At 40.4% G+C, this 25,505-nt stretch overlaps 1 protein-coding gene and 1 pseudogene across 15 annotated transcripts in view; one reads left to right on the forward strand and one right to left on the reverse strand.

Annotated features, from left to right (window-relative positions):
- The window catches only part of MLLT10 (MLLT10 histone lysine methyltransferase DOT1L cofactor), a 203,178-nt gene that overhangs the window by 62,163 nt on the left and 115,510 nt on the right, over nt 1-25,505 (reverse strand). For 10 of the 15 annotated variants that reach the window (XM_053572095.1, XM_053572094.1, XM_053572093.1 and 7 more), the window contains 2 exons: nt 11,289-11,544; nt 6,950-7,519 (listed from right to left, as the gene is read on the reverse strand). In XM_053572095.1, the coding sequence (XP_053428070.1) occupies nt 6,950-7,519; nt 11,289-11,544 (826 nt within the window). Of the gene's footprint in view, nt 1-6,949; nt 7,520-11,288; nt 11,545-12,907; nt 13,044-25,505 lie in introns of all 15 variants that reach the window. The other 5 variants (XM_053572106.1, XM_053572105.1, XM_053572099.1 and 2 more) reach the window with 4 other exon arrangements.
- LOC128572275 (activated CDC42 kinase 1-like) lies at nt 1,268-3,746 on the forward strand (annotated as a pseudogene).

Below are 25,505 nucleotides of genomic sequence, written 5' to 3' on the forward strand. Positions count from 1 at the left end.
CGGGCGCCTGTGGTCCCAGCTGCTCTGGAGGCTGAGGCAAGAGAATCACGTAAGCCCAAGAGCTGGAGGTTGCTGTGAGCCGTGTGACGCCACGGCACTCTACCGAGGGCAGTAAAGTGAGACTCTGTCTCTACAAAAAAAAAAAAAAAAAAGAAGAAAAAGAAGAAGTTAACTGGTGACTCCATACTGAATCTCAGAGTCAATACTGAATCTCAGAGTCAAAGCATTCTATAATAGACATACTCTTATTTGACAACATAAATGTTACTTTCTTTGCATCATTATGATTATCATTATTATTGTTATTGCTTATTATTTCGATGTAGCAATTATGTGATTCTTTTTCTGATTGTATTTATGTTCATTCATTCTTTATGAGGTTTTTGTTTCTAGTCCTTATCTGAAATGTTGTTATTGTTATTAAATTTTAAGCCTTTTTAATTTTGTGAAGGCAAAAAAAATGGAAACCTAATAAATACAGGTATATGTAAAAAAAAAAGAAGAAGAAAACTGTGATGGGTCACCACCAGAGATGCAGTCACCCAAAAAAAAAAAAGAAATTCTTATCAAGCTAAATTTGTTAAGTCATTTTTTGTGTGAAATAATACTTATGATAATGTCCCCCTAAATTACTATGTTTACATAATGGCAAGGTAAAAAGAAAAAAAAAATCCAATTTTTTCAGCCCTATATTATACGACGAACACTACCCTCTAAAAGTAGGCATCTTGTAAAGAGCATGGATTTCCCATACCAAAAAATTTCCCACAAATCTGTAACAGGTAAGAAAACTTCTTCAATGATATAAATCAATATTTTAACTTTATTAATTTGAAGATGTATATTTGAAATAACTATACAAATATAATTTCTGAAATTCAGAAATCCTCACACTATGCTGCAAAACTATAGGAAATCAGTCAAGACCTCTCTACACAAAGGCAAATTTAGGCTTAATCTTTTCAGTAAGGTACTCAGCTGATTACTATACCTCTTCCTAAAAATGATCAGGAACTCAATTTTTTCTGAGTAAATCTGTCAAACTTACTTTTTTGTGACAAGAGGGGTAAGCCCTTCAGGTCTCAAAGGAAACAAATAAAAAATGTATATTCAAATGTGCAATGTATTTAAAACTTTTTAATGAACCTCTTTCTCACTACAACTTATTTTTCCTACTCGAAAACAGTACTTCTCGCACCGTCACTGCCACTGCTTGGGCTGGCTGGGCTCCTGCGGGCCACCAGCCCTGACTTGGACCACACTGCCTGCCCTGGGTCCCTGGAGCCATTTAGGAGGTGGGAGGTGAGAGGCAGGAGGCCACAACAGCCGGCTATATCTGGGAAACCCCATGGACCCTCCTGACCTGCTAAGAGTGGAACTGAGCACCTCCCAACCCACTCAGCATCTGGGAAGGGTGAAAAAACCAACCTATGACCCTGTGAGTGAGGACCAAGACTCCCTGTCCAGCGACTTTAAGAGGCTGGGCCTGCGGAAGCCAGGCCTGCCCCAAGGGCTGTGGCTAGTGAAGCCCTCAGCCCGAGTGCCAGGCACCAAGTCAGGCCGCAGCAGTGGGGCTGAGGTCACCCTCATTGACTTCGGTGAAGAGCCTGTGGTCCCAGCTCCACGGCCCTGTGCACCCTCCCTGGCACAGCTGGCCATGGACACCTGCTCCTTGCTGGACAATACCCCTCCACAGAGTCCCACACGGGCACTGCCTCGACCCCTGCACCCCACGCCTGTGGTGGATTGGGACGCACACCCACTGCCCCCACCCCCTGCCTACAATGATGTGGCTCAGGATGAGGATGACTTCAAAGTCTGCTCCATCAACAGCACCCTAGTGGGTGCAGGGATCTCTGCTGGGCTCTGCCAAGGCGAGACCAATTACGCCTTTGTGCTTGAGCAGGCACGGCTGCCCCCTCCCCTGGAGGACAACCTGTTCCTCCCCACTCAGGGAGGAAGTAAGCCACCCAGCTCTGCTCAGACCACAGAGGTTTTCCAGGCCCTGCAGCAGGAGTGCGTGCGCCAGCTGCAAGTCCCAGCTGGCCCACTGGCCTCCTCACCAGGCCCCGCTGGCGATGACAAGTCCCAGGTGCCTCCCCAGGTACCTATCCCCCCTCGGCCCACACGCCCACACGCTAAGCTGTCTCCAGCCACCTCAGGCAAGGAGGAGATGTCGATGGCCTGGACAGCCTCCTCGGGAGCCCCTGTCCCCTCTCAAGGCCCCCCAGTCCCCTGGTGCCATCTGGCAGCTGTCCGCTGCCACCACGGCTTTCAAGCTCACCTGGGAAGACCATGCCTACTACCCAGAGCTTCGCCTCAGACCCCAAGTATGCCACACCCCAGGTGATACAGGCACCTGGCCCACGGGCTGGGCCCTGCATCCTGCCCATCGTTCGGGACAGCAAGAAGGTCAGCAACACCCACTACTACCTGTTGCCTGAGCGCCTGCCCTACCTGGAGCATTACCAGCGCTTCCTGCAGGAGGCCCAGAGCCCCGTGGAGCCGGCACCCGTGCCTACAACCCTGCTGCTGCCGCCACCCAGCACCCAAGCCCCTGCCGCCCCTACTGCCACTGTCCGACCAATGCCCCAGGCTGCCTTAGACCCCAAAGCCAATGTCTCCAGCAACAATAGCAATCCAGGGCCCCGGCCACTGGCCTTGAGGGCCACTGCTCGACTGCTACAGAGGGGCTGCCCTGGGGATGGGGCAGAGGCTGGGCGACCCACAGATAAGATCCAGACAGCTATGGTGCATGGGGTGACCACAGAGGAGTGCCAGGCAGCCTTGCAGAGCCACGGCTGGAACGTGCAGAGGGCTGCTCAGTATCTGAAGGTGGAGCAACTCTTTGGGCTGGGTCTGCGGCCAAGGGGGGAGTGCCACAAAGTGCTAGAGATGTTCGACTGGAACCTGGAGCAAGCTGGCTGCCACCTTTTGGGCTCCTGTGGCCCTGACCACCACAAGCGCTGAGATACATCTGCAGAGCCAGAGGACCTTCCCTGAAAGAATCACCTGAGCCTGTCCATCTGCCAACGGTGGGGAGATGCCCCCATCCAGGCCTGGAGGACCTGCTGCCACTTCTGCTCCCGTGGACAGAAAGAGGCCGAGGCAGCAAGAGGTTGGAGCCCTGCCTTGCCTGTCCCTCCCATACCCAGTGTTGCCCCTGCACACTTTGGTTCAGCCCTTGGTGCCCAGCCGCATTGTGGGAAGGAGCCCTATGAAGGCAGGTTTGGGCCGCCCTGGTAGGCCCTACACGTGATCTGCCTCTGGGCTCTAGGCCTTGACCGGGCCTGTGGCTGGAATTGTGCCCCCAGACCCTCCCCAGGGGACCAGACTGAGAGGAAACCAGGCTTGACCTAGGCGGGGAGGATGTATTTGCCACAGAGAAAGGTGGGCCAGCGCCCAGCAGGCCCTCCTCAGGGCTGGGCCCTTTTCAAGGAGTCCCTGGCAGGCAGTTGGAGGTATTGGATAGAATGTGACTTGTGGCCTTGCTGTGGACATGTTCTGGGACTTGGCTGGTCTTAGAATCTTGTGCCTGGAAATAGCCTGAGGTGGCTCAGGAAGCAGGGAAAGGGTGCCAGACCATTCTCTGGCAGGGACCAGGGCCCAGGGCCCCAGGGTTGGAAGGAGACCAAAGGGGCAAGTGCCCTGGAGACATGTCAGTGCTTCCTCTTTGACTCCAACTCTTCCCCTGTGCCCTTCTGTGTTTTTCCACCAGCCTCTTGCCCAAGTTGCTCCCCCACCTATCAGTACCTGCTTCTTCCAAACAAAATTAGTTTCTATTTTATGTTAAAAAAAAAAAAAAAAAAAGAAAAGAAAAGAAAACAGCACTTCTCAACTGAGATGATTTTGGCCCCTTGGGTACATTTAACAATTTTAACAATGCCTGGAGTCATTTTTGATCATCACTATGAGTGAGGTCAGGGTGATGGCAAGATGGTGTCCAACATCTAGTGGACAGGGAAACACACAGGACGGCACAGCACACAAAGAAGAGTCCCAATAAAAAGGCACATATGCTAAGACAGATAAATCCTCTAGAACCATCTAATCCTTCTATGGACTCCACTCTTTTCTTAAAGAAGTCTAGCACAGGGCGGCGCCTGTGGCTCAGTGAGTAGGGCACCAGCCCCATATGCCGAGGGTGGCGGGTTCAAACCCAGCCCCGGCCAAACTGCAACAAAAAAAAAAAAAATAGCCGGGCGTTGTGGCGGGCGCCTGTGGTTCCAGCTGCTTGGGAGGCTGAGGCAAGAGAATCGCGTAAGCCCAAGAGTTGGAGGTTGCTGTGAGCCGTGTGACGCCACGGCACTCTACCCGAGGGCGGTACAGTGAGACTCTGTCTCTACAAAAAAAAAAAAAAAAAAAAAAGTCTAGCACATAGTTCTATCACAGGCACTTAAACTTGTCACCAGAAATAGAAAAAAATCCCTGGCTATGTCATCTTGGGCAAATTATTTTACCTTTCAAAACCTCAGTACCACCAACTATAAAATGGGGGTGTTACTTTATGTGATTATTGTTAAATGAGGTAATAAATATGAAGCAATGAATAGAAAGTGGCACACAAGAAAAGGTAGTTGTAGTTCTCACACTTGACCCTTGCATATGTTCTCTCCTCTTGGTTTACTAAAGTTAATACTGTAAAAAAAAAAAACTATAAAAAAACAAATATTCTATATTTATGAAATATATGAAGTCTTCATTACATTGTACTTATTATTGTTCCATAACGTTTTATATCTACTCTCCCCAGTAACTAATAAAACTGATAACAATTAATTCATAATAGTTTATCTTAGCTAAAGTCTCATTGTTTCAACCATCAGAAATCTAAAACCAAGGCAGCACCTGTGGCTCAGGGAGTAGGGTGCCGGTCCCATATACCAAGGTTCGAACCCAACCTTGACCAAACTGCAACAAAAAAATAGCTGGGCACTGTGGTGGGCACCTATAGTCCCAACTACTCAGGAGGCTGAGGCAAGAGAATCGCCTAAGCCCAAGAGCTGGAGGTTGCTGTGAGCTGTGACACCATGGCACTCTATGGAGTGCGACAAAGTGAGACTCTGTCTCTTAAAAAAAAAAAAAACTAAAACCAAAAAAGAGGCGAGGTTTACAATTAACATGTATTGAAAACCATGTATCTAAAATTCAAAATGTACATCATCAAAAAGAACAAAATACTTGGCAATAAATTTAATAAAAAAAAAAAAAACAACATTCAAAACTCAATTTAAGAGGGCTGTGCCTGTACTCAGTGGGTAGAGCATAGGCCACATACACCAAGGCTGGTGGGTTGGAACCCAGCTGAGGCCAGCTAAAACAACGACAACTGCAACAAAAAGTAGCCGGGCATTGCGGTGGGCGCCTGTCGTCCCAGCTACTTGGGAGGCTGAGGCAAGAGAATCGCTTAAGCCCAAGAGTTTAAGGTTGCTGTGAGCTGTGACACCATGGCACTCTATCCAGAGCGACAACTTGAGACTGTTTCAAGAAAAAAAAAAAGGCAATTTAAAAGATAAATGTCATTTAACATCAACACTTTTAAGAGTGTGTTACAAACATGCATTTCCTGACACAATTGTAAAAGGGACTTTACCTAACAAATGCAATCAGTGTAACCTGGTTTCTTGTACCCTCAATGAATCCCCAACGATTAAAAAAAAAAATGCATTTCCAAGAACTTTATAAAAATTGAAAATAATATTCATAATACAAATTGCAGGTTATAGAAGCACCCCAGTGGCATGAATAACAACATAAAAGCAATGACAGCTGGGTAGGGTGGCCGACACCTATAATCCTAGCACTTTGGGAGGCTGAGGTAGGAGAATCACTTGAGTCCAAGAGTTCAAGACCAGCTGGACAACAGTGAGACTCCATCTCAACAAAAAGTTTAAAAAAAAATTTACTGGGCATGGTGGTGCACACCAATAGTCCCAGCTGGCTTGGGAGACTGAGGCAGGAGGATCGGTTGAGGATTGAGGAGTTGGGCAGCTACAGTTAGCTATGATGACACCACTGCATTCTAGCAACCTGGGTAACAGAGTAGGACCCTACCTCAGAAAAAATTTCAGAGAAATCACCAAGCAATGGTAAAATCACTAAACATACTTTAAAACAAAATTAAATCATTTCAGGTATCTTCTGAAATAAAATGTGATTGCTAAATTCCACATATTTAAATCATTGTCACTAATTGAAAAATGTTCCAGATAGAGTAATTCAAGTAATATTTGTATGAGGAACTGTATTAAAAATGAAGTATAGAGAAAGGGAGCTCAAAAAAACAAAACAAAAAGCTCGGCGCCAGTAGCACAGCAGTAACAGAGCCAGCCACATACACCAAGGCTACTGGGTTCAAAAGTGGCCCGGGCCAGCTAAACAACAATGACAACTGCAACAAAAAGTAGCCAGGTATTATGGCAGGCGCCTGTAGTCCCAGCTACTTGGGAGACTGGCAAGAGACTCACTTAAGCCCAAGAGTTGGAGGTTGCTGTGAGTTGTGACGCCACAGCAGTCTATTGAGGGTAACATGATGAGACTTTGTCTCAAAAAAATAAAAAATAAAAACCCAAACCCTACACCAACCAAAAACAAAGTGTGTGACTTCTCACATCTTAAATGTGAATTCTGGGTTGTTTAAAAATACTATGCATGCGAAACAAAAATAGGAAACAAATTCTAGGTGTTTCATAAGTAATGACCAGCCATAGACTTTTGATCCTACATTTAGTTAAAAATCATTTCCAAACATCTTTCCCAAACACCAAATTGTCTTTCTGAGATCGTAAGACATCTTTATTTTCATTAAGAAACAGGAAAGTTAAGAAATGTCACCTTAATTAAATGTCACTTAGTAATACAAAGTAGTATCATAATAAAATAAAACTTGGGTTGGGGGGAGAAGGGTGGTGGTGGAAGTAAGAGACAAAAATAATAGGCAAATCCCTACCTGAACCAACTGGAGATGAGCCAACACTAAGACTTTGTAAACTTCCATTCCTGAGTAATGTAGGAGATTTCTGAAGACTAGAGCTTGTTACGCTTCCTGCAGCTGATGCTACAGATGATGTTGGTGAAGCAGAAGAAACTGAGAGATGAGAAACATTCTCTTGACTTTTGTTTCCTTTGGGTCTACCAGGCCCATGCTTACTTTGTTTATTTCCTTTCCTTTTCTTTTCCTTTACAGTTTCTTCTTCTATGCCAGAAGTTTGAGCCCGCTTATATCCTGCTGTAGGAAGGCTGGAATTACCCAAATCTCCAGGTGAACTTTCAAAGCTTTTAGGCTGTGAAGTAACAGCTGAGGTCGAAGGGAGACCAATTAAGGAACTAAAACTATTTACCCCACCTTCCTGGCTTCCAGACTCTCCTTTATGTACATCTTTGGTTGATGATGACTGCTGGGAGTGAGCATAACTGTCATTACGCAGATCTGAGTCTGTAAAGCTCAAGAAATCCTGGGGAGACTGCACTGAACTTCCAGAAGATGATTTTACACTGCCTGGGGTTCCTGAAAAACTGCCTGTAGTGAAAAAAAATGGGGTAGGAAAAGAAAAACAGTGGATGCAAAAGTTCCCACGAGCAGCAGACGTGATACAATCGTGAAAGAGAAGAATGGGTAAAAAAATACATAACTACATCACTATACACCAAGCTAGACTTGAAAAGTTTACCTCTAAAATTATTTTTTTTTTTTTTTTGAGACAGAGTTTCACTTTGTCACCCTCAGTAGAGTGCTGTGACGTCACAGCTCACAGCAACCTCCAACTCTTGGGCTTTAAGAGATTCTCTTGCCTCAGCCTCCCAAGTAGCTGGGACTACAGGCGCCTGCCACAACGCCCGGCTTTCTAAAATTATCTTTTAAAAACACTTGTCATTTTATAGGCACTATTAAATATTTACTCTTGAATTGCAGGCTTTAACTTTACACAATTACTAAGATATGAGATGTGGTTTATTGAACCTACCTTTTACTATAACAGAATTCACCAGTTCTCCCCCAAACACCTCAGGTATGCCTGAGGCAGAACTAAAGACAGCAACCTCCTTTAGACAGTCAGTAAAGGAGACCTATCAAAACTACAATTTGACTCTGAATGTCTGAGGAACTACTTCTTTTTAAAATATTAAATATATAATTATAAATGTTCCCAACATACAAAAAGAGCCAAAAGATGTTTTTTTAGGGTTGTGAGTTCTAAGTTTTAATTTTAAGACATACTAGTGATTCTCATTATTCAGCTATTATTCAGCTGAATCTACCCCTAACAAAACACAGATTTCATCAAAGAATGATCAGAGGTAATCTAATCTATACTTTACATTCTCCCAGTATGCTTTGCACGGAGGTGCACAAAGTAAAGAAACTAGTCACAAATGCTATTCTCTCCCTACTCTTTAAAGAACGTTAGCAGCCCACCATATTATAATGAGATATAAGAACCTCCAAGTTCTTAGTTGCCTGATAGAAAATTAATACGTTCTGGGATGAAAAAAAGAGTTTGGTCCACCATCCCATTTCATTATATCCTATCCATGTTTGCCAGGTTAAAGTAACAAGTTTTTAGACTTGTTCATGACCACACATTTATTATGCCTCCTAAAACTAAACTATGTCATATTTTAGCTTAAGTTTCTGGAAACAAAAACTCCAAATATATTGTTTTACTGGAGTGGAAAATAAATTTCAGGCTAGAGGTTAACTTTTATTGCATATTCACAAGTAATCACATATAAATCCACCTATGTATTTACAAAGACTTTTTCTCTTCACACATAAGAAAGAATACTTTGTTGTTTTTTTTTTTTTTTGTAGAGACAGAGTCTCATTTTATGGCCCTTGGTAGAATGCCGTGGCATCACACAGCTCAAAGCAACCCCAGCTCCTGGGCTTAAGCGATTCTCTTGCCTCAGCCTCCCGAGTAGCTGGGACTACAGGCGCCCGCCACAGCACCCAGCTATTTTTTTGTTGCAGTTTGGCCAGGGCTGGGTTTGAACCCACCACCCTCGGCATATGGGGCCGGCGCCCTACTCACTGAGCCACAGGCGCCACCCAAGAAAGAATACATTTTTAACTAAAGTCCCAAGGTTTTAATTTTTAAATGTTAGCTTCTCTGAAATGATTTAAAAAAAAAAATCGATAGTTCTAAAACTTAACTCTTTCAAGAGTGCCTCTGGTTTATTACTTTACAAAATTATTTATATCTATGCAGGCATTTTCAGGCTATGTCTATACAGAAAACCACACATATTAAGGAGTCATTTATATAACATTAATCATTTAAAGATAACCACAATTTGCCACATAATTCGCAGCTATTAGAAGCTCTTTATTATCCATTCTGATCTGTCACCATCTACTTTCTTCTACACTTTTTTGTTTTTACAGCTGGTGTTAAAAGCTCACTACAGTGTAATACTTATTTTAAATATTTAGTATATGTAATACTTTAAATTTGTATTTTTCCAAAGTTCACATACTTCTTGCTACGAGAAAAACTAACCAATTATCTCAAATACCCTATCTTTAAATCTCAACTTTTAAAACTTTTGTAGATTATCTCAGATATGAAAACATAACACATTCTCCTGGGAGCTAAAAAAAGTCAATGATGAGAAGTTCAACAAAGTGGGGTGTTTCTTTTCTATGTGAATTAGTAATTCTCAGATAAAAACTCGAAAAAAGGGGGGGGATAAGGTCTTACTTATAGAAGCATTGACTGAGCTCTGCTAATATCACATTCAAAATGTGAATGAAACTCTATTAAAGATTGATTACGGTGTTACAATTTCTTTTGTTTTCCAAAGCAGTATAAAAGTGACAAATACAGGCTGGCCATAGTGGCTCACGTCTATAATCCTAGCTCACACCTGTAATCTTAGCACTCTGGGAGGTCGAGGCAGAAGGATCCCTTGACCTCTGGAGTTCAAGACCAACCTGAACAAGAATAAGCCTCCATCTCTCGTAAAAAAAATAAAACAAAAATAGAAAAATCAGCCAGGCGTTATGGTGGGCACCTGTAATCCCAGCAACTTGGGAGGCTGAGGCAAGAGGATCACTTGAGCACAGGGGTTTGAGGTTGCTGGAGCTATGCTGACACCATGACACTCTAGCCTGGGCCAACAGAGTGATACTCTGTCTCCAAAAAAAAAACCCCACAAATACAAATTTTAAAAATTTGGTAATGTAAAACAGTAAATCTGGTGTTTTAACCTTTTCTATTTGTATAATCTTTTGTTATACATGTAAGGCACATACATATACAAAGTCTACAGGACTTGAAAACCTTCAAGCCCAAATTAACTACTTGTATGATATACATTTTAATGAGAGGTCAGCAGACTAAGCAATCACTCTACAAATTCAAATTGTATCTTTCTAAATTTGGGGTATAAGTTTTATTATTAACAGAAGCTTAAAAGGGGCTAAAAAAATTTTTTCCTCCTTTACTCTGAGAGTTAAATCTAAGGGGAGAGAGGGAGGGCATTTATTGTATATTTTACTGATATAGCTTCCTCCTACAACTTTAATGTTTCTATTTCTCAAAATATTTATGGCCACATTAAAAATTATACAAATTAGAAACCCAGAACATAAGATTAGTGTATGCTAAAGTTTACCTGAGTTGTTCTGTTCTCCATAAAACTGAATGAAATATAAAATACAGCATGCCCAATTAATTTTGATATTCAGCTAAATTACTTTTCAGTGTATCTCCTGTAATATTCAGGACATACTTATACCAAAATATTATTCATTGTTTATCAGAAACTCAAATTTAACTGGGCATCGTATAACTTCAACCTTTATAATAAATATATATAATAAATGCATTAATCATCAACAACTATTATTTACTAAGACCCATTTAGATTCCCTAAAAATTCCTCAGAATTTATCTACCTTAACTATTTTTAATGCTTAATTAGGAAAAGTAAATTTAAAAACTTATAGAAAAAGAAGACGGTTTTACAGAATAGAAAGAAAAACTCCAGATTTTATTGTTTTTCTCCTCAACCTTAAGCTTTATACCTTATCTACTTATGAAATTACAGTTCAACTTTGGAAGCAGAAATTGTGATATACAAAGAAAGCAAAAGTTCCAAAAACATTTTAGAAGGAAGCTCTAGTCTCTGAAGTAATCCCACTACTGCAACTAATCATACCTACATTCTAGATAATCTAGAATGATCTACTAGTTAAAAGTAAAAAATAAATACTTTTATAAAACATAACTACTACTGACCATCATTAAGAACAAGTATTTTAACTAAAGCATCATAAATGATACCTTGTGGAAAGGGGCTAGCTGCTGACACAGTTGTTCCCGGATTTCTTCCACCACCAGGCTTTCTTCCCCTTTGACCTGAGCTGTGAGCTGAAGATTTCTTCCCTTTGCCCTCTGACCCTCTAGTCTCTGAAACATCTTTTCCACTAGAGGTGTGTGCAGAGACTTCCTGGAAATTTGCATTTGTAAATCGTGCTGTAGTATCTTCCAAGCGCTTCAGTGATCCAGATATAGAGTTGTTGCTAGTGCTTGTGTAAGTCTAACATTTTGATTCAAAAAAAGAAGTAAAAGGAAAAAGAACTGATTACATTTTGACTACAGAAAACAACAGATGACAATAAGAATAATAAATACTGGATTTGTGAGATAAAACAAAATTTTCCGTTCTAAAAATGTTAACCTAAGAAAATCATGTAAAAACAATCAAAGTCTATTATAACTACTTTTCTTTTTCTCAAAAAAGTATAGGTACTTTATAGGATGGCTGTTTGAGGACCAAACTGCAGCAATTAATAAAAGTATGTATTAGTCATATTTATTAAGTGACACACAGTAATACTAAAGGTACTTATTTCTCCAGCAACATCGTTTTGAACAAGAACATACTATACTCTAGACATGAAATTTAAATAAGCTTTAATGTTCAACACAGAAAGGCAACAATTAGAAGGACAGTGCTACAAATCCACTGGAGGACTGACTATTCGTGACATTTTAAGTCTCTAGCGTAGGACAGAGCATGAACTTTTAAAGAATTGAGGTGAAGGCTCCTTTTCAAAAAACAGAAGAAAGCCTTTGAAAAGAAATCATTTTTTCCAAATACTACATAAAGAAAAAACGTGTACATTGCAAAGTTAAGATTTTATTACTATCCCTAAAATTATCATTCTATTCATCTAGATTAAGATTCTTTCAACAATTAGTTTGTAGTTTTTAGTAATCATTTTTTATATTAGCTATGCCCAAATAATGGCAAATCAAATGACTATGAAAGTTCACTACATGGTTGTACTACATTTATCAACATGCTTAAAAATTAAAAAATTGTAAGGTCCACAGGGGCAGAGACTTTTGATGTTGCCATTAAATCCACTACCTACATCATAAAGTTCACTAAGTACCTAGAACATTACTGGTACTACATTTTTGTTAAATAAACAAATGAATAACTTTGTAATGCATCTATCTAAAATCTCCGATGTAAAAATAAAAAAAATCTGAAAATATGCAAAAGAGAAATTTCCCACATATAGCCACCACTTAGTACAATCAGATAAATTTGAAAAATGAGAACATGATAATAAAATCGATTTTCAAAATGGCTTGCGTTTTTAGCAAAACGAAAGTTTAAAAGGGAATAAAAGATGTCGAATGTTTTGAAAATCAAATACTACTTTTCTGCTACTTGTCCCCAGAAGCCACCCCCAGCCCCCGTCATCTCACTGCCAACAGATTTTCATCATCAAATACAAGAAACATAATTTCATTAAAAAAAAAAAAAAATCACTATTCTAACAAACTACAATCCATAAACAACAAAAGATTCAAAGTAAGTTTGAAAGAAAAAAAAATCCCATTTAACAAACCAATCACATTTAAGCTGATGAAACTTCATGGCTTACTTTAGAAACATGAACCTTTTCCATGCTGGGCAGGTCAATTTGGAAACTACCCCACCTCATTTTTCAAATATTTTTTCCAATTACTTGAGTTGATCCTGAGGTTCTCCACTCCTCTCACATCTGATCCTTGTATGACCTAGTGAAGTTTAAAAGTCATCTAAGAAAACACAGTGGTGTTCTTCACTCATGTACTTTGTTCATGTATCAAATAAAGGATGGAGAGAAAACTGGGTGGAGTGCTACAAATGGAAATATGCTATTCGCTTCCACATGATGATCTAAGTTAGGGATGGTCAATTTTCCCAATTAGTTAATGGAATGTCCTGCTTACCTCCTAAGGTATTAATATATACCTGTCTATAAAACCAATGAAAACATGACATTTGGAAGAAACAGTATTACAAAGAAAACAATGAATGCAACAATCAAATTTCACTGACAAAAATCATACTAAATAAAACCATAACTGAATATCTTTTCATTTCACACTTAAGTTTAAAAGGAAATCAGACTTCTTAATATGAAAAGAATGAAGATGAAGATAACAATGTAAAAGAATTATATAAAATGACCACCCCCAAAAAGATATGTGGTTTCATTCAAAGAGAGATCTCTACTTTACGTATTTGAAAATGAAAAAGTACTTGGTCTGGGGAAGGGACTAGCTCCATAATGTGCTGTTGAGACAATATGGCACTGGGCAATTCCATTATAAACATACGATCACTCAAAATCGAGAAGGAAAGAGGAAAACGGAGAGCAGAAGAGTTGGCAGAAGGCTGAAAAAGGCACAGGAGTAAGCCAAACACTAAATTCACGAAATCTGTTGATTCCTCAGTTTCACATCCTAAATGCCTCTCACATTATAGGCATCTCTCTGCCCTGAGTGTAATTCTAGTATTTAAAAATACTTATTTTTCATGCAAATTGGACTATAAAATGCAAACTACTTCATTTGGTACTCAACTGAAGAATATATGGTCTTTCTGTTGTTTTCCACTACAGATAAAACTGGATATTTGGCTGTACTGAAAGTCTCTAAAAGCAGTGCATAAATACATCGCTCCATATTATGATTTACAGCAATAATGAAACTTTTAAAAAGATAATTTAGAATGTGTAATTTTGGTTTCATAGTGAACTACAATTATTAATCCTCAGGTAAGATGCAACACCAACATACCAAATCGACAACATTAATTTGCAACAAAAAACATTTCCTACTTAAAACAAAAATATTAATACTAAGTAACCAAAGAAAAGGCAGCTTTTTTCTTTTTTAAGAATTAAAAAAGATTATGGGGGGGAAGCAGAAAGAGGGAAGGAGGGAGGGGGGTGGGGCCTTGGTGTGTGTCACACTTTATGGGGGCAAGACATGATTGCAAGAGGGACTTTACCTAACAATTGCAATCAGTGTAACCTGGCTTACTGTACCCTCAATGAATCCCCAACAATAAAAAAAAAAAAAAAATTAAAAAAAAAAAAAAGAATTAAAAAAGATTACTCTGCAAAGCTCTATTATCTACATTGGTAAAGAGAACAGGAACAACCAAGAGCTAGGCCTCCAACCACGAGTAAACACAATATGCTGTTTAAAATTTAAAATAAATCTCAGGAGTCTGAGAGCAGCCCAAGCATTTTTTGTCTCTACTAAAAACAGAAAAGTTAGTCGGCCATTGTGGCCGTTGTGGTGGGCCTAGTGCATTATGTGAAGCTTTTATGAGTCAACTGATAGCGTCTCAGTTAATTTTAAATTTCTCTTTTTATGAGACAGAATCTTGATATATGTCACCTGAGCTACAGCTAGAGTGCCATGGCGTCAGTCTACGTTACAGCAGCCTCAAACTCAGTGGGTTTAAGCAATCCTCTGGTCTCATCAGCCGAGGGCTATTTTTAGAGATGCCGAGATGCCGTGTGGGTGTCGCTCTAGCTCAGGCTGGTCTTTAACTCCTGAACTCAGGCAATCCACCCACCTCAGCCTCCCAGAGTGCTAGGGTTATAGGGTGAGCCACCTAACCTGGCCTAAGAACCCAAGATTTTTTTTTTTTGGAGACAGAATCTCACTATGTCGCCCTCGGTAGAGTGCTGTGGCATTACAGCTCACAGCAACCTCAAACTCTTGGGCTTAAGCAATTCTCTTCCCTCAGCCTCCCAAGTAGCTGGGACTACAGGTAACAGCCACAACACCCAGTTATTTTTGTTGTTGTTGTCATGATTTTTAGCAGGCCAGGGCTGGGTTTGAACCCACCAGCCCCGATACATGTGGACGGCACCCTAACCACCGAGCATGGGTGCCAAGCCAGAACCCAAAATTTCTTAAATGATGTCTTGTATGATTAAAAAAACAAAGATATAGATGAAATCAAATATTTCCCTGGAAAAATGTCATCTAGAAAACAGAAGAGTACTAAAAGAAACAAAACTGTTGATCTAGGATTCCACAGCTAGCTAAAATATCTTTCAAAACAAATGAAAAACAAACAGCTTTTTGGATATAAAAGCTAAGAGAACCAATCACCAGTAGCCAACACAACAAATGCTAAAAGATGTCTTTTAGGCAGAAGGAAAACAACAAATGAAATGCAGAGAGTGGCACCTGTGGCTCAAAGGAGTAAGGCACCAGCCCCATATACCAGAGGTGGTAAGTTCAAACCCAGCCCCAGCCAAAAAAAAAAAAAAAACTGAAATGCAGATCTATAAAGAGGGATGAAGACCACCAGAAGATAAATACAGTGCTGTGGTCCCTACTCCATCCTTTATCCTGGAAGGGTAAGTTCTAATACCCACCACAGTAGATTCCTGAAATCACAGCAAATGGCAAATCCTATATACACTATGTTTTTTCTATGTAGTAAGAGGCGAGAGTGTACAAAATGTGGATACATTGGACAAAGAGATGACTCCTGTCCTGTAAGGGACAAAAAAGGATGGTGCAAGATTTCGTCACACCAGTCAGAATGGTGTGCAATTTAAAACTATCAATTGTTTATTTCTGGAATTTTCCATTTAGTATTTTCAGACCTCACTTGATTACAGGTAACTGAAAACCACAGAAAGTTAACCCTACTGTATAAAATAGTAAAACTATACATAAGAAAGAATTTTTCATTGACAACCACAGAAAGTTAAACCTACTGTATAAAATAGTAAAAGTATACATAAGGAAGAATTTTTCATTACTTGACAGTAGATGATTTACTTAGAGCAAAAGCAATCACAATTTATTGTAAGATTTAGAACATGTATACAAATTTTTTTTTTAATTACAAAATAGCACCATGAAACCAAAAGTAGGTAAGAATGGATGTATGTAGCTATAAAGTTCTTATAAAATAAGCGAAATAGACTCAGTGCCTGTCGCTCAAATAGGTAGGGCGCCAGCCACATATACCAGAGGTTCGAATCCAGCCCCAGCCTGCCAAGCAATAATGACAACTACAACCAAAAAATAGCCAGACGCTGTGGCGGGCGCCTGTAGTCCCAGCTACTTGGGAGGCTGAGGCAAGAGAATCGCTTAAGTCCAGGAGTTGGAGGTTGCTGTGAGTTGTGATGCCATTGCACTCTACTCAGGTGACAGCTTGAGGCTCTGTCTCCAAAAAAAAAAAAGTGAAATATATAATATTGCTTGAAGGTAAACGCTGCTAAGTTAAAGATGCTATTTTGAAAGCAATCAATATTGTAGTACAACAAAGAATTATTGCAAATCAGACAAAATGGAATCATAATCCAAAATACGACAGAAGGAGGAAACAAAGACACGGAGGAAAGGAAAAAACAAACGAAAAGATGGGTGAAAAGAAGAAGGATTAGCAATGTTACATTAAAATATAAACATATAAATAATCATATCATATGTAAATTCTCTAAATACCCCACTTAAAACAAAGACTGCTATAATCCTAGCATTCTGGGAGGATGAGGCAGGTGGACAGCTTGAGCTCATGAGTTCAAAACCAGCCCAAGCAAGAGTGTGACCCCTCATCTCTACCAAAAATAGGAAAACTAGCCTGGCATCTTGAGGGTTGCCTGTAGTCCCAGCTATATGGGGAGGCTTAGTCAAGAGGATCTCTTGAGCCCAAGAGTTTGAAGTTGCTGGGAGCTATGATGATGCCACAGCATTCTACCCAGGGCAACAGAGTAAGACCATCTCCAAAAACAAACAAACAACAAAAAACAAAAAGGCATAAAGATTGTAGCAATGATTTAATAAACTCAAGACTCAATTATGTGCTGCCTCAAGAACATCCATTTTAAATACACAAAGGGATTACAAGTATGGGAAAGAAACATCAAGCTAAGACTAAACAACTCATCCATCCAACTGATGGAACACTGACAGCTTGGTACACACTAGTAACACAGAAAACCCCCAGGCCACACAGCTCAGCCCAGGGCAGGGAGGATAGAATGGGAGAGAGCGGGTGGCCATCCTTTTGTGAGTTTTACCTCCCAGAGCTCTGCAGTGCACACAGTGAACTCAGAGAAAGATCTCCCAAAACTTCCCACCACAGCAGAGAAAAGGAACTATTTGAAATAGCCAGCGACTTCTGTTTTTCTTAACAAGGTCTGCCCTCAGGAAAAACTATAGTAGAACTTCCATAGTTGACTGCCAGGAGCCAAAGCATATCACAAAAATGCCCCTTGCTATCTTGATTTTACGAGCAAACTATTCTCAGGAATTCAACCGTAAACAGCAACGGTACTTTCCCCTTGCATATCTCCTCAAAAATGCACCCCCCGCCTTAGGGTCCTTCTCCTAGTAATTTTCCAGAAACTAGCCCCCTCCCCGCCCTGTTAGGAATAGCCCTTAGTTACTTCCTCGTTTGAATGCTTATAAGCCCAGCTGAAACAATAAACTCTTCGGAGCTTGATCAGACTCTTGACTTGCTCTCATTCTTTCGTGTCTCTTGTCCCCTCATTCGACTGACCCCTTTGTTTCCCAGGTCCCCGTTGAATTCCCCGCGGGCCGGGGCAGTTGACCACCATCCTACACTGACTACACCACCTCCTTAAGTTGGCCTAATTTTCATACACTGGACAGGCATCATGAGTACTAAGGCCTAGTTCCTTATGTTGACCACTTATCTATGTTGATGAGTTTGTTACAATCCCTTGGGTAGTCAATTTACATAGGTTCTACTGTATTTAACCATCTGCTACCGTTTTCTTAGAGCCTAACTGACCTGGGCAAAGGGAAATGTATAACTTCAGGCCACTCTAGACATCCCACTGCCTTAAGAGAGGAAAAAAACTAAGTTCTTCAGAAAGAAGGAATATGGTATGTGAGAAACTTGGACCTATATGAAGAAAAGAGGGCATCAGAAAATGAGTAAGTGAAGGCAAAACTAAAACTTTTATGTTTTCTATTCTTAACTGATCTAACAGGTAAAATTGTTTGTTCGAACCAGGGATAGCAAGAATGTATATGATTGCTATATATAATAACACAAACATATATGCCTGAAATGAATGATAACAGTGATACAAGGAACAGGAGGGCAGAATTAGCACCATGTGTTATTACAAGGACTTGCACTGCATATGAATTAGTGTAGTGTTATTTGAAAGAGGACATGGTTTACTCACAAAGTTTAGATGACAAAACCAGGAACAAAAAGAAGGGCAACGAACAGGCTTGGCACAGTGGCTAATGCTTGATAATTCTAAAACTCTGGGAGGCCCAGACAGTGGATTGCTTGAAATAAGGAGTTCAAGACCAGCCTAAGACAGAGCGAGTCCCTTGCCTCTACTAAAACAGAAAACTAGCCAGGCATGTAGTCCCAGCTATTCAGGAGGCTGAGTCAAGAGGACCTCAAGCTGAAGAGTTTGATAACATCATAACACTCTACCCAGGGTAACAGAGACTGTCTCAAAAAGGAAAAAAAAAAAAGGTAAACTTTAATTTTTCAAATGCTTATATTAGAAAAATATTCTCAAATGTCATCAGCTTCTACCTTAATAAACCAGGAAAAGAATAAAACAAATTTTAAAATCAAAGTTAAGTTGCTGAAAGAAAAAAAAAAATCAGGAGATATTAGTAAAATACAAAAGATAAAAATAGAGAAAAATGCCAGGGGGACAGGGGTCTCTAACTCCTGATTTCAAGCAATCCACTGTCTGGGCCTCCCAGAATGCTAGGATTACAAGCATGAACCACTGTGCCCAGCCTATTTGTTGCCCTACTTTTCTTCCTGGTTTGTCATCTAAAAGTAACCCACATCCTCTTTTCAAATAACACTACACTAATTCGTGTGCCTTGCAAGCCCTTGCTAATAACACATGGTGCTAATTCTGCCCTCCTATTCCTTGTATCACTGTTATTTATTTCAGGCATATATAAGCATGTATGTTTGTGTTGTATATAGCAATCATGTACATTCTTGCTATCCCTGGTTCAAACAAACAATTTTACCTGTTAGATCAGTTAAGAATAGAAAACACAGGAAGTTTTAGTTTTGCCTTCACTTATTCATTTTTGATGCTTACACCGGTAATCCCAGCACTCTGGGAGGCCAGATGGGTGGGTTACATGGGTACAGGAGTTCGAGACCAGCCTGACCATGAGACAGACCCCATCTCTAAAAAGAGCCGGGCACTGTGGCAGGGGCCAGTAGTCTCAGCTACTTGGAAGGATGAGGCAAGAGGATCACTTATGCTAAGAGGTTCAGGTTGCTGTGAGCTATGACACCATGGCACTCTACTCAAGGTGACAAAGTGAGACGCTGTCTCAAAAAGAAAAGAAAAAAGAGAGAAGGAAAAAATCATCGAATCCAAAAGCAGCAAAAAAATTGATATTTTAGAAAATACAACAGCATCGAGAAAGATTAAATATTTAGAAATTAAACTAAGATGTACAAGACTTGTTCACTTATTTCTAAAATAAATTAAAGATCTAAATACAACTGAAGAGATATACTATGTTTACGGATCAGAAGACTCAATATTAAGATAGAGATTCTTCCTCAAATGTTTGATAGATTAAAATACAGTTTCAGTGAAAACATTAGCAGTCTTAGTTCTACAAATTGACAATCTTTTTTTGTAGAGACAGAGTCTCACTATACCGCCCTTGGGTAGAGTGCCGTGGCATCACACGGCTCACAGCAACCTCTAACTCTTGGGCTTACGCAATTCTCTTCCCTCAGCCTCCTGAGCAGCTGGGACTACAGGCACCCGCCACAATGCCCGGCTATTTTTTTTGTTGCAGTTTGGCCAGGGCTGGGTTTGAACCCGCCACCCTAGGCATATGGGGCCAGCGCCCTACTCACTGAGCCACAGGCGCCGCCCCCAAACTCTTTTCTTTTTTTTTTTTGCAGTTTCTGGCCTGGCCTGGGTTTGAACCCACCACCTCCGGCATATGGGACTGGCGCCCCACCCCTTTGAGCCACAGGCACCGCCCCAAATTAACAATCTTATTCTAAAATTCACATAAAAATGCAAAGAACAAAATAACTTTGGTAAAAAAGAAGAAAGCTGGAGGATGGACCTTACCTGACACATAGGGTTATTATAAAGCCATAGTAATCAAGATGCAGACACTGATGTAAAGACAAACAAATCAACGGAACAGAAGAGTACAGAGGCTCGGTACCTGCAGCTCAAGAGGCTAATGCGCCAGCCACATACACCAGAGCTGGCAGGTTCAAATCCAGCCTGGGCCTGCCAAACCACAATGACAACTATAACCGAAAAATAGCCAGGTATTGTGGCAGGTGCCTGTGGTCCCAGCTACGTGGGAGGCTAAGGCAGGAGAATCGCTTGATCCCAATAGTTTGAGGTCGCTGTAAGCTGTGACATCACAGCACTCTACCCAGGGTGACAGCTTGAGGCTCTACCTCAAAAAAAAAAAAAAAAAAAAGAAGAAGAAGAAGAAGAGTACAGAAATAGCCTCAGACATATATATGGTCAACAAAGGAGTGAATGCAATTCCATGGGAAAATGACAGTCTATTCTACAAATGGCTCTGGAAAAAACAGAGAGAGAGAGAGATATTCAAAAGTGGACTTTCTATTGCCCAAACTAGAGGACACTGGCATCATCACAGCTAACTGTAAACCTCCAACTCCTGACTCAGCCTTCCAAGTAGCTATGAATATAGGTATGTGCAATGTAGCAAGCTAAATTTATTTTTTTATTTTTATAGAGGTAAGGTCTATTTTTTATTTTTATGGAGGTAAGGTCTTGCTATTTTGCTCAGGCTGGTTTTGAGCTCCTGGCCTCAAGCAATCCTCCTACCTTAACCTCCCAAAGTGCTGGGATTACAGGAATGAGCTGCCACTCTCAGCCTGATAAAATGAATTTCATAACATAAAGAATATCTGCTCTTCAAAAAAAATTCTAAGGGGCGGCGCCTGTGGCTCAAGGAGTAGAGCACCGGTCCCATATGCTGGAGGTGGCGGGTTCAAACCCAGTCCCAGCCAAAAAAAAAAAAAACACAAACATAATAATAATAATAATAATAATTCTAAGGATGGGCGGTGCCTGTGGCTCAAAGAGGTAGGGCACTGGCCCCATATGCCGGAGGTGGTGGGTTCAAACCCAGCCCTGGCCAAAAACTGCAAAAAAAAAAATTCCAAGGATGAAAAGACAAGCCAAAGGGGGGGGGGGAGGAATAACTGCAAATAATGTATCTGATAAGGGACTTGCAACCAAAATATATAACACCACGGAAGAAAGCCCCTAACAAGAAAACAAACAAGCCAGTAAGAAAAGTCAGGTGCTGAGGAATCTGAATAGACATTTTACCAAAAATAAACAAATGACAAACATGCATATAGAAAGATAGCCAACATAATTAGCTATTAAGGAAATTTTAATTAAAATCACAACGAAAATACCACTACATACCCACTAGAGTGGATAAAATTAAAAAGACCAACCATAACAAAGCTTGCAGACAATGTAGGAGAACACCCATAGTGGAAATAGTAAAATGGTAACAACCACTTTGCAAAATAGTTTATGGGTGTTATAAAAAATTAAGCCATTTATCTACCATGAAGAGTCGTGGCTCAGCCATTCTATATCTTGGTATTTATACAAGAGAAATGAAAGCATACTTTTTTTTTTTTTTTAAAGAGAGTCTTGGGCAGCACCTGTGGCTCAGTGGGTAGGGTGCTGGTCCCATATACCAAGAGTGGCAAGTTCGAACCTGGCCCCAGCCAAACTGCCAAAAAAATAGCTGGTCATTGTGGCAGGCACCCATAGTCCCAGCTACTCAGGAGGCTGAGACAGGAGAATCGCCTAAGCCCAGGAGTTGGAGGTTGCTGTGAGCTGTGATGCCATAGTACTCTACTGAAGGTGACAAAGTAAGACACTGTCTCAAAAAAAAAAAAGTCTCACTTTGTTACCCTTGGTAGAGTGCTGTACCTTCATAGCTCACAGCAACCTCAAACTCTTAGACTCAAGGAATCCTTTTGCCTCAGCCTCCCAAGTAGCTGGGACTACAGGTACCTGCCACAACACCCAGCTATTTTTTACAGACAGGGCTCTTGCTCTTACTCAGGCTGGTCTCGAACTCCTGAACAATCCACCCACTCCAGCCTCCCAGAGTGCTAGGATTACAGGCATAAGCCACTGTATTGATAGAAAGCATACATCTTATAAGAAATAACCCAAATGTCTACCAATTGGTGAATGGATAAACAAATTACAATAAATCCTGAAGTACACAACATGGATAAATCTCAAAATAATTATGCAGGTGGCGCCCATAGCTCAGTGGTTATGGGCGCCAGCCACATGCACCGGGGCTGGTAAGTTCAAACCCAACCCAGCCTGGACCTGCTAAACAACAACAACAACAAAAGACAGACAGGCGTTTTGGCAGACACCTATAGTCCCAGCTACTCAGGAGGCTGAGGTGAAAGAATCACTTGAGCCCAAGAGGTGGCTGTGAGCTTTGTGCCACTGCACTCTACAGAGGGTGAAAGTGACACTCTTGTCTTAATTTAAAAAAAAAAAAAAAAAATTATGCTGAAAGAAACCAGACCCATTGGGCGGCGCCTGTGGCTCAGTCCATAGGGCGCCAGCCCCATATACCGAGGGTGGCAGGTTCAAACCCGGCCCCGGCCAAACTGCAACCAAAAAAAAAATAGCCGGGCATTGTGGCAGGCGCCTGTAGTCCCAGCTGCTCGGGAGGCTGAGGCAAGAGAATCGCTTAAGCCCAGGAGTTGGAGGTTGCTGTGAGCTGTGTGAGGCCACGGCACTCTACCGAGGGCCATAAAGTGAGACTCTGTCTCTACAAAAAAAAAAAAAAAAAGAAACCAGACCCAAAAAGGTATATACTGTATGTTTACATTTTTTAACATTCTAGAAAATTCCAACTAATTTAAAGTAACAGAAAACAAATCAGTAGCTGTTGGGCAGTAGTAGGAATGGGAAGACAGAGAGAAGGAAAATTAAAAGGAGTCACAAGGAACTCTTGCTTATAGTTGTGGAATAGTTTCACTAGTGTGTACATATGTCAAAATTTATCAATTTTTCAACTTTAAATATATGCATTTTATTGTGTACCAACTGTACTTCAATAAAGTTTAACATTACAGTGGACTTCTGAATACATTTGTTGTCAGAAATTATGTTTGTACATTTCCTTCAAAATTCTTAGCTAAAAAAGTTTAACTTTCAAATGTAATTGTGTTGCTGAACAATATAGGGAACAGGAAAACTTTCATGACAGTAATAACAGAGTAGATAAATCTACACTTGGATTTCATTATAACTTCAAAGTCATAAAGATTTATTTTAAATTCTTTAAAGAAACACTAAAATTTCACAAAAGTTAACTTATTTTACCTAAAACATTTGTTCTACACGCTCAGAAAAACAATATAAAATTTAACAGCTAATTTAGAAGATCTACTTAAAATTAGGTCCTCCTTGACAGGGAAGATCCTAGCACTCTGGGAGGCTGAGGTAGGTTGATAGCCTGAACTCAGAAGTTCGAAACCAGCCTGAATGAAGAGTGAGACCCCATTTCTACTAAAAATAAAAAAATTGCCAAGCGTTGTGGCAGGCACATATAGTCCCAGCTACTCGGGAGGCCGAGGCAAGAGGGTTACTCAAGCCCAAGGGTTGGAGGTTGCTGTGAGTTGTGATGCCACAGCACTCTACTGAGGGTGACAAAGTGAGACTCTGTCTCAAAATAAAATAAAATAAAATAAATTTAGGTCCTTCTTTATCTTCTCCTAAAAATGTTGCAAGGACAAACAGACAAATGAAAACCTAAATAATTATCTTCGGTGCACAGAAACCTTAAATGAAAAATACTTTACTTATTTTATCACCTCAAATTAAAATGACAAAAAATTGTTAGCTATTTATAATGATGGTCCAAAACAACAACTAAGTTCCCTGATAATGATGAAAAGTAATGTGTTAAATGAAGGTAACTTTTAATACAGCAGAGGTTCGACCCTATCACTAATTTGAAAGTAAAACCATCTAGGAATTTTTTCAGAAAAATAATATTGACAATGAGCAATTCTCCATTAAGTCAAGAGCAAAGACCTCCCCTCATATTTCCCTTATTGTACCATCCCAGGGTGAAGGGCTCAGGAAGACTATGAATTGGGGTTGTATCAGAGGAATAACCACACAATCCAAAGAACACAGCTATCTCTACTTGTTTCACCTTACTAAAGATGCCCTACCCAGAAGTGTCCAACCAGCAAGCCATGGGCCCCAGGCTGACATTGGGAGGACTTTTTTTTTTTTTTTTGCTTTATCTATGGTGTCAGTTACCATGTAAAGTACGTGCAGACCTTTTTTGCTAATCAGCTTTCATTAGTGTTTGTGTATTTATCATGTGGCTCAAGACAACTCTTATTCTTCTGATGTATAACAGAAAAGAAAAAAGGTTGGACATCCTTGCCACCAAGTCCCTGCAGACATTGAATCCCATGAGTTATATCTAATTCACTTTACCTAGGAACACAAATCCTTCAACAAACAAAAACGTGTTTTCTGGAAAAAGATCACGACATTAAAGCTTATTCTGATAACAACCTTAGCGAGCAATATGAAATCCTATTTGTTCCGGGCAACTTTTATGTATTTATGTATGACCAGTGGTCTACTACCATGGTTATAAAATACCTGTCTGAAAACATTATACTAGTAAATTACAGTTGCAGTATTTAAAAGATTACAGTGATACAACATTAACAAAACATGATACCAAAGTATTTTCTTAATGCTAAATCCTAGTTTTAAAACATTTAGAGTCCAAATATGTTAAAGTTAAAGGTGGGTCACAGAAAAGGTACAGTGAAAAAATTAAGACCAGTAAAGTTTAAGTTAATAAAGAAGTAAGTGAAATGGAATTTTTTAGTAAGGTGTTAAGTTAAAGCAAGTTTCAAAACTATGCAATCAAACAGGCTGCATAACACAGGCATTAAAAATTACAGTAAGGATGGACACAGTGGCTCACACGTATAGTGCTAGCAATCTGGGAGGCCAAGGCAGGTGGCCTGCTTGACCTCAGGAGTTCCATACCAGCCTGACCAAGAGCCAGACCCTGTCTCCACTAAAAAAATATGTATAGAAAAACTAGCCAGCTTTTCTGGCTATCGTTGGTGCACAGCTATAGTCCCCG

This window comes from Nycticebus coucang, chromosome 20 (assembly GCF_027406575.1).
Source record: "Nycticebus coucang isolate mNycCou1 chromosome 20, mNycCou1.pri, whole genome shotgun sequence".
In the NCBI taxonomy this organism is placed as follows: Eukaryota; Metazoa; Chordata; class Mammalia; order Primates; family Lorisidae; genus Nycticebus; species Nycticebus coucang.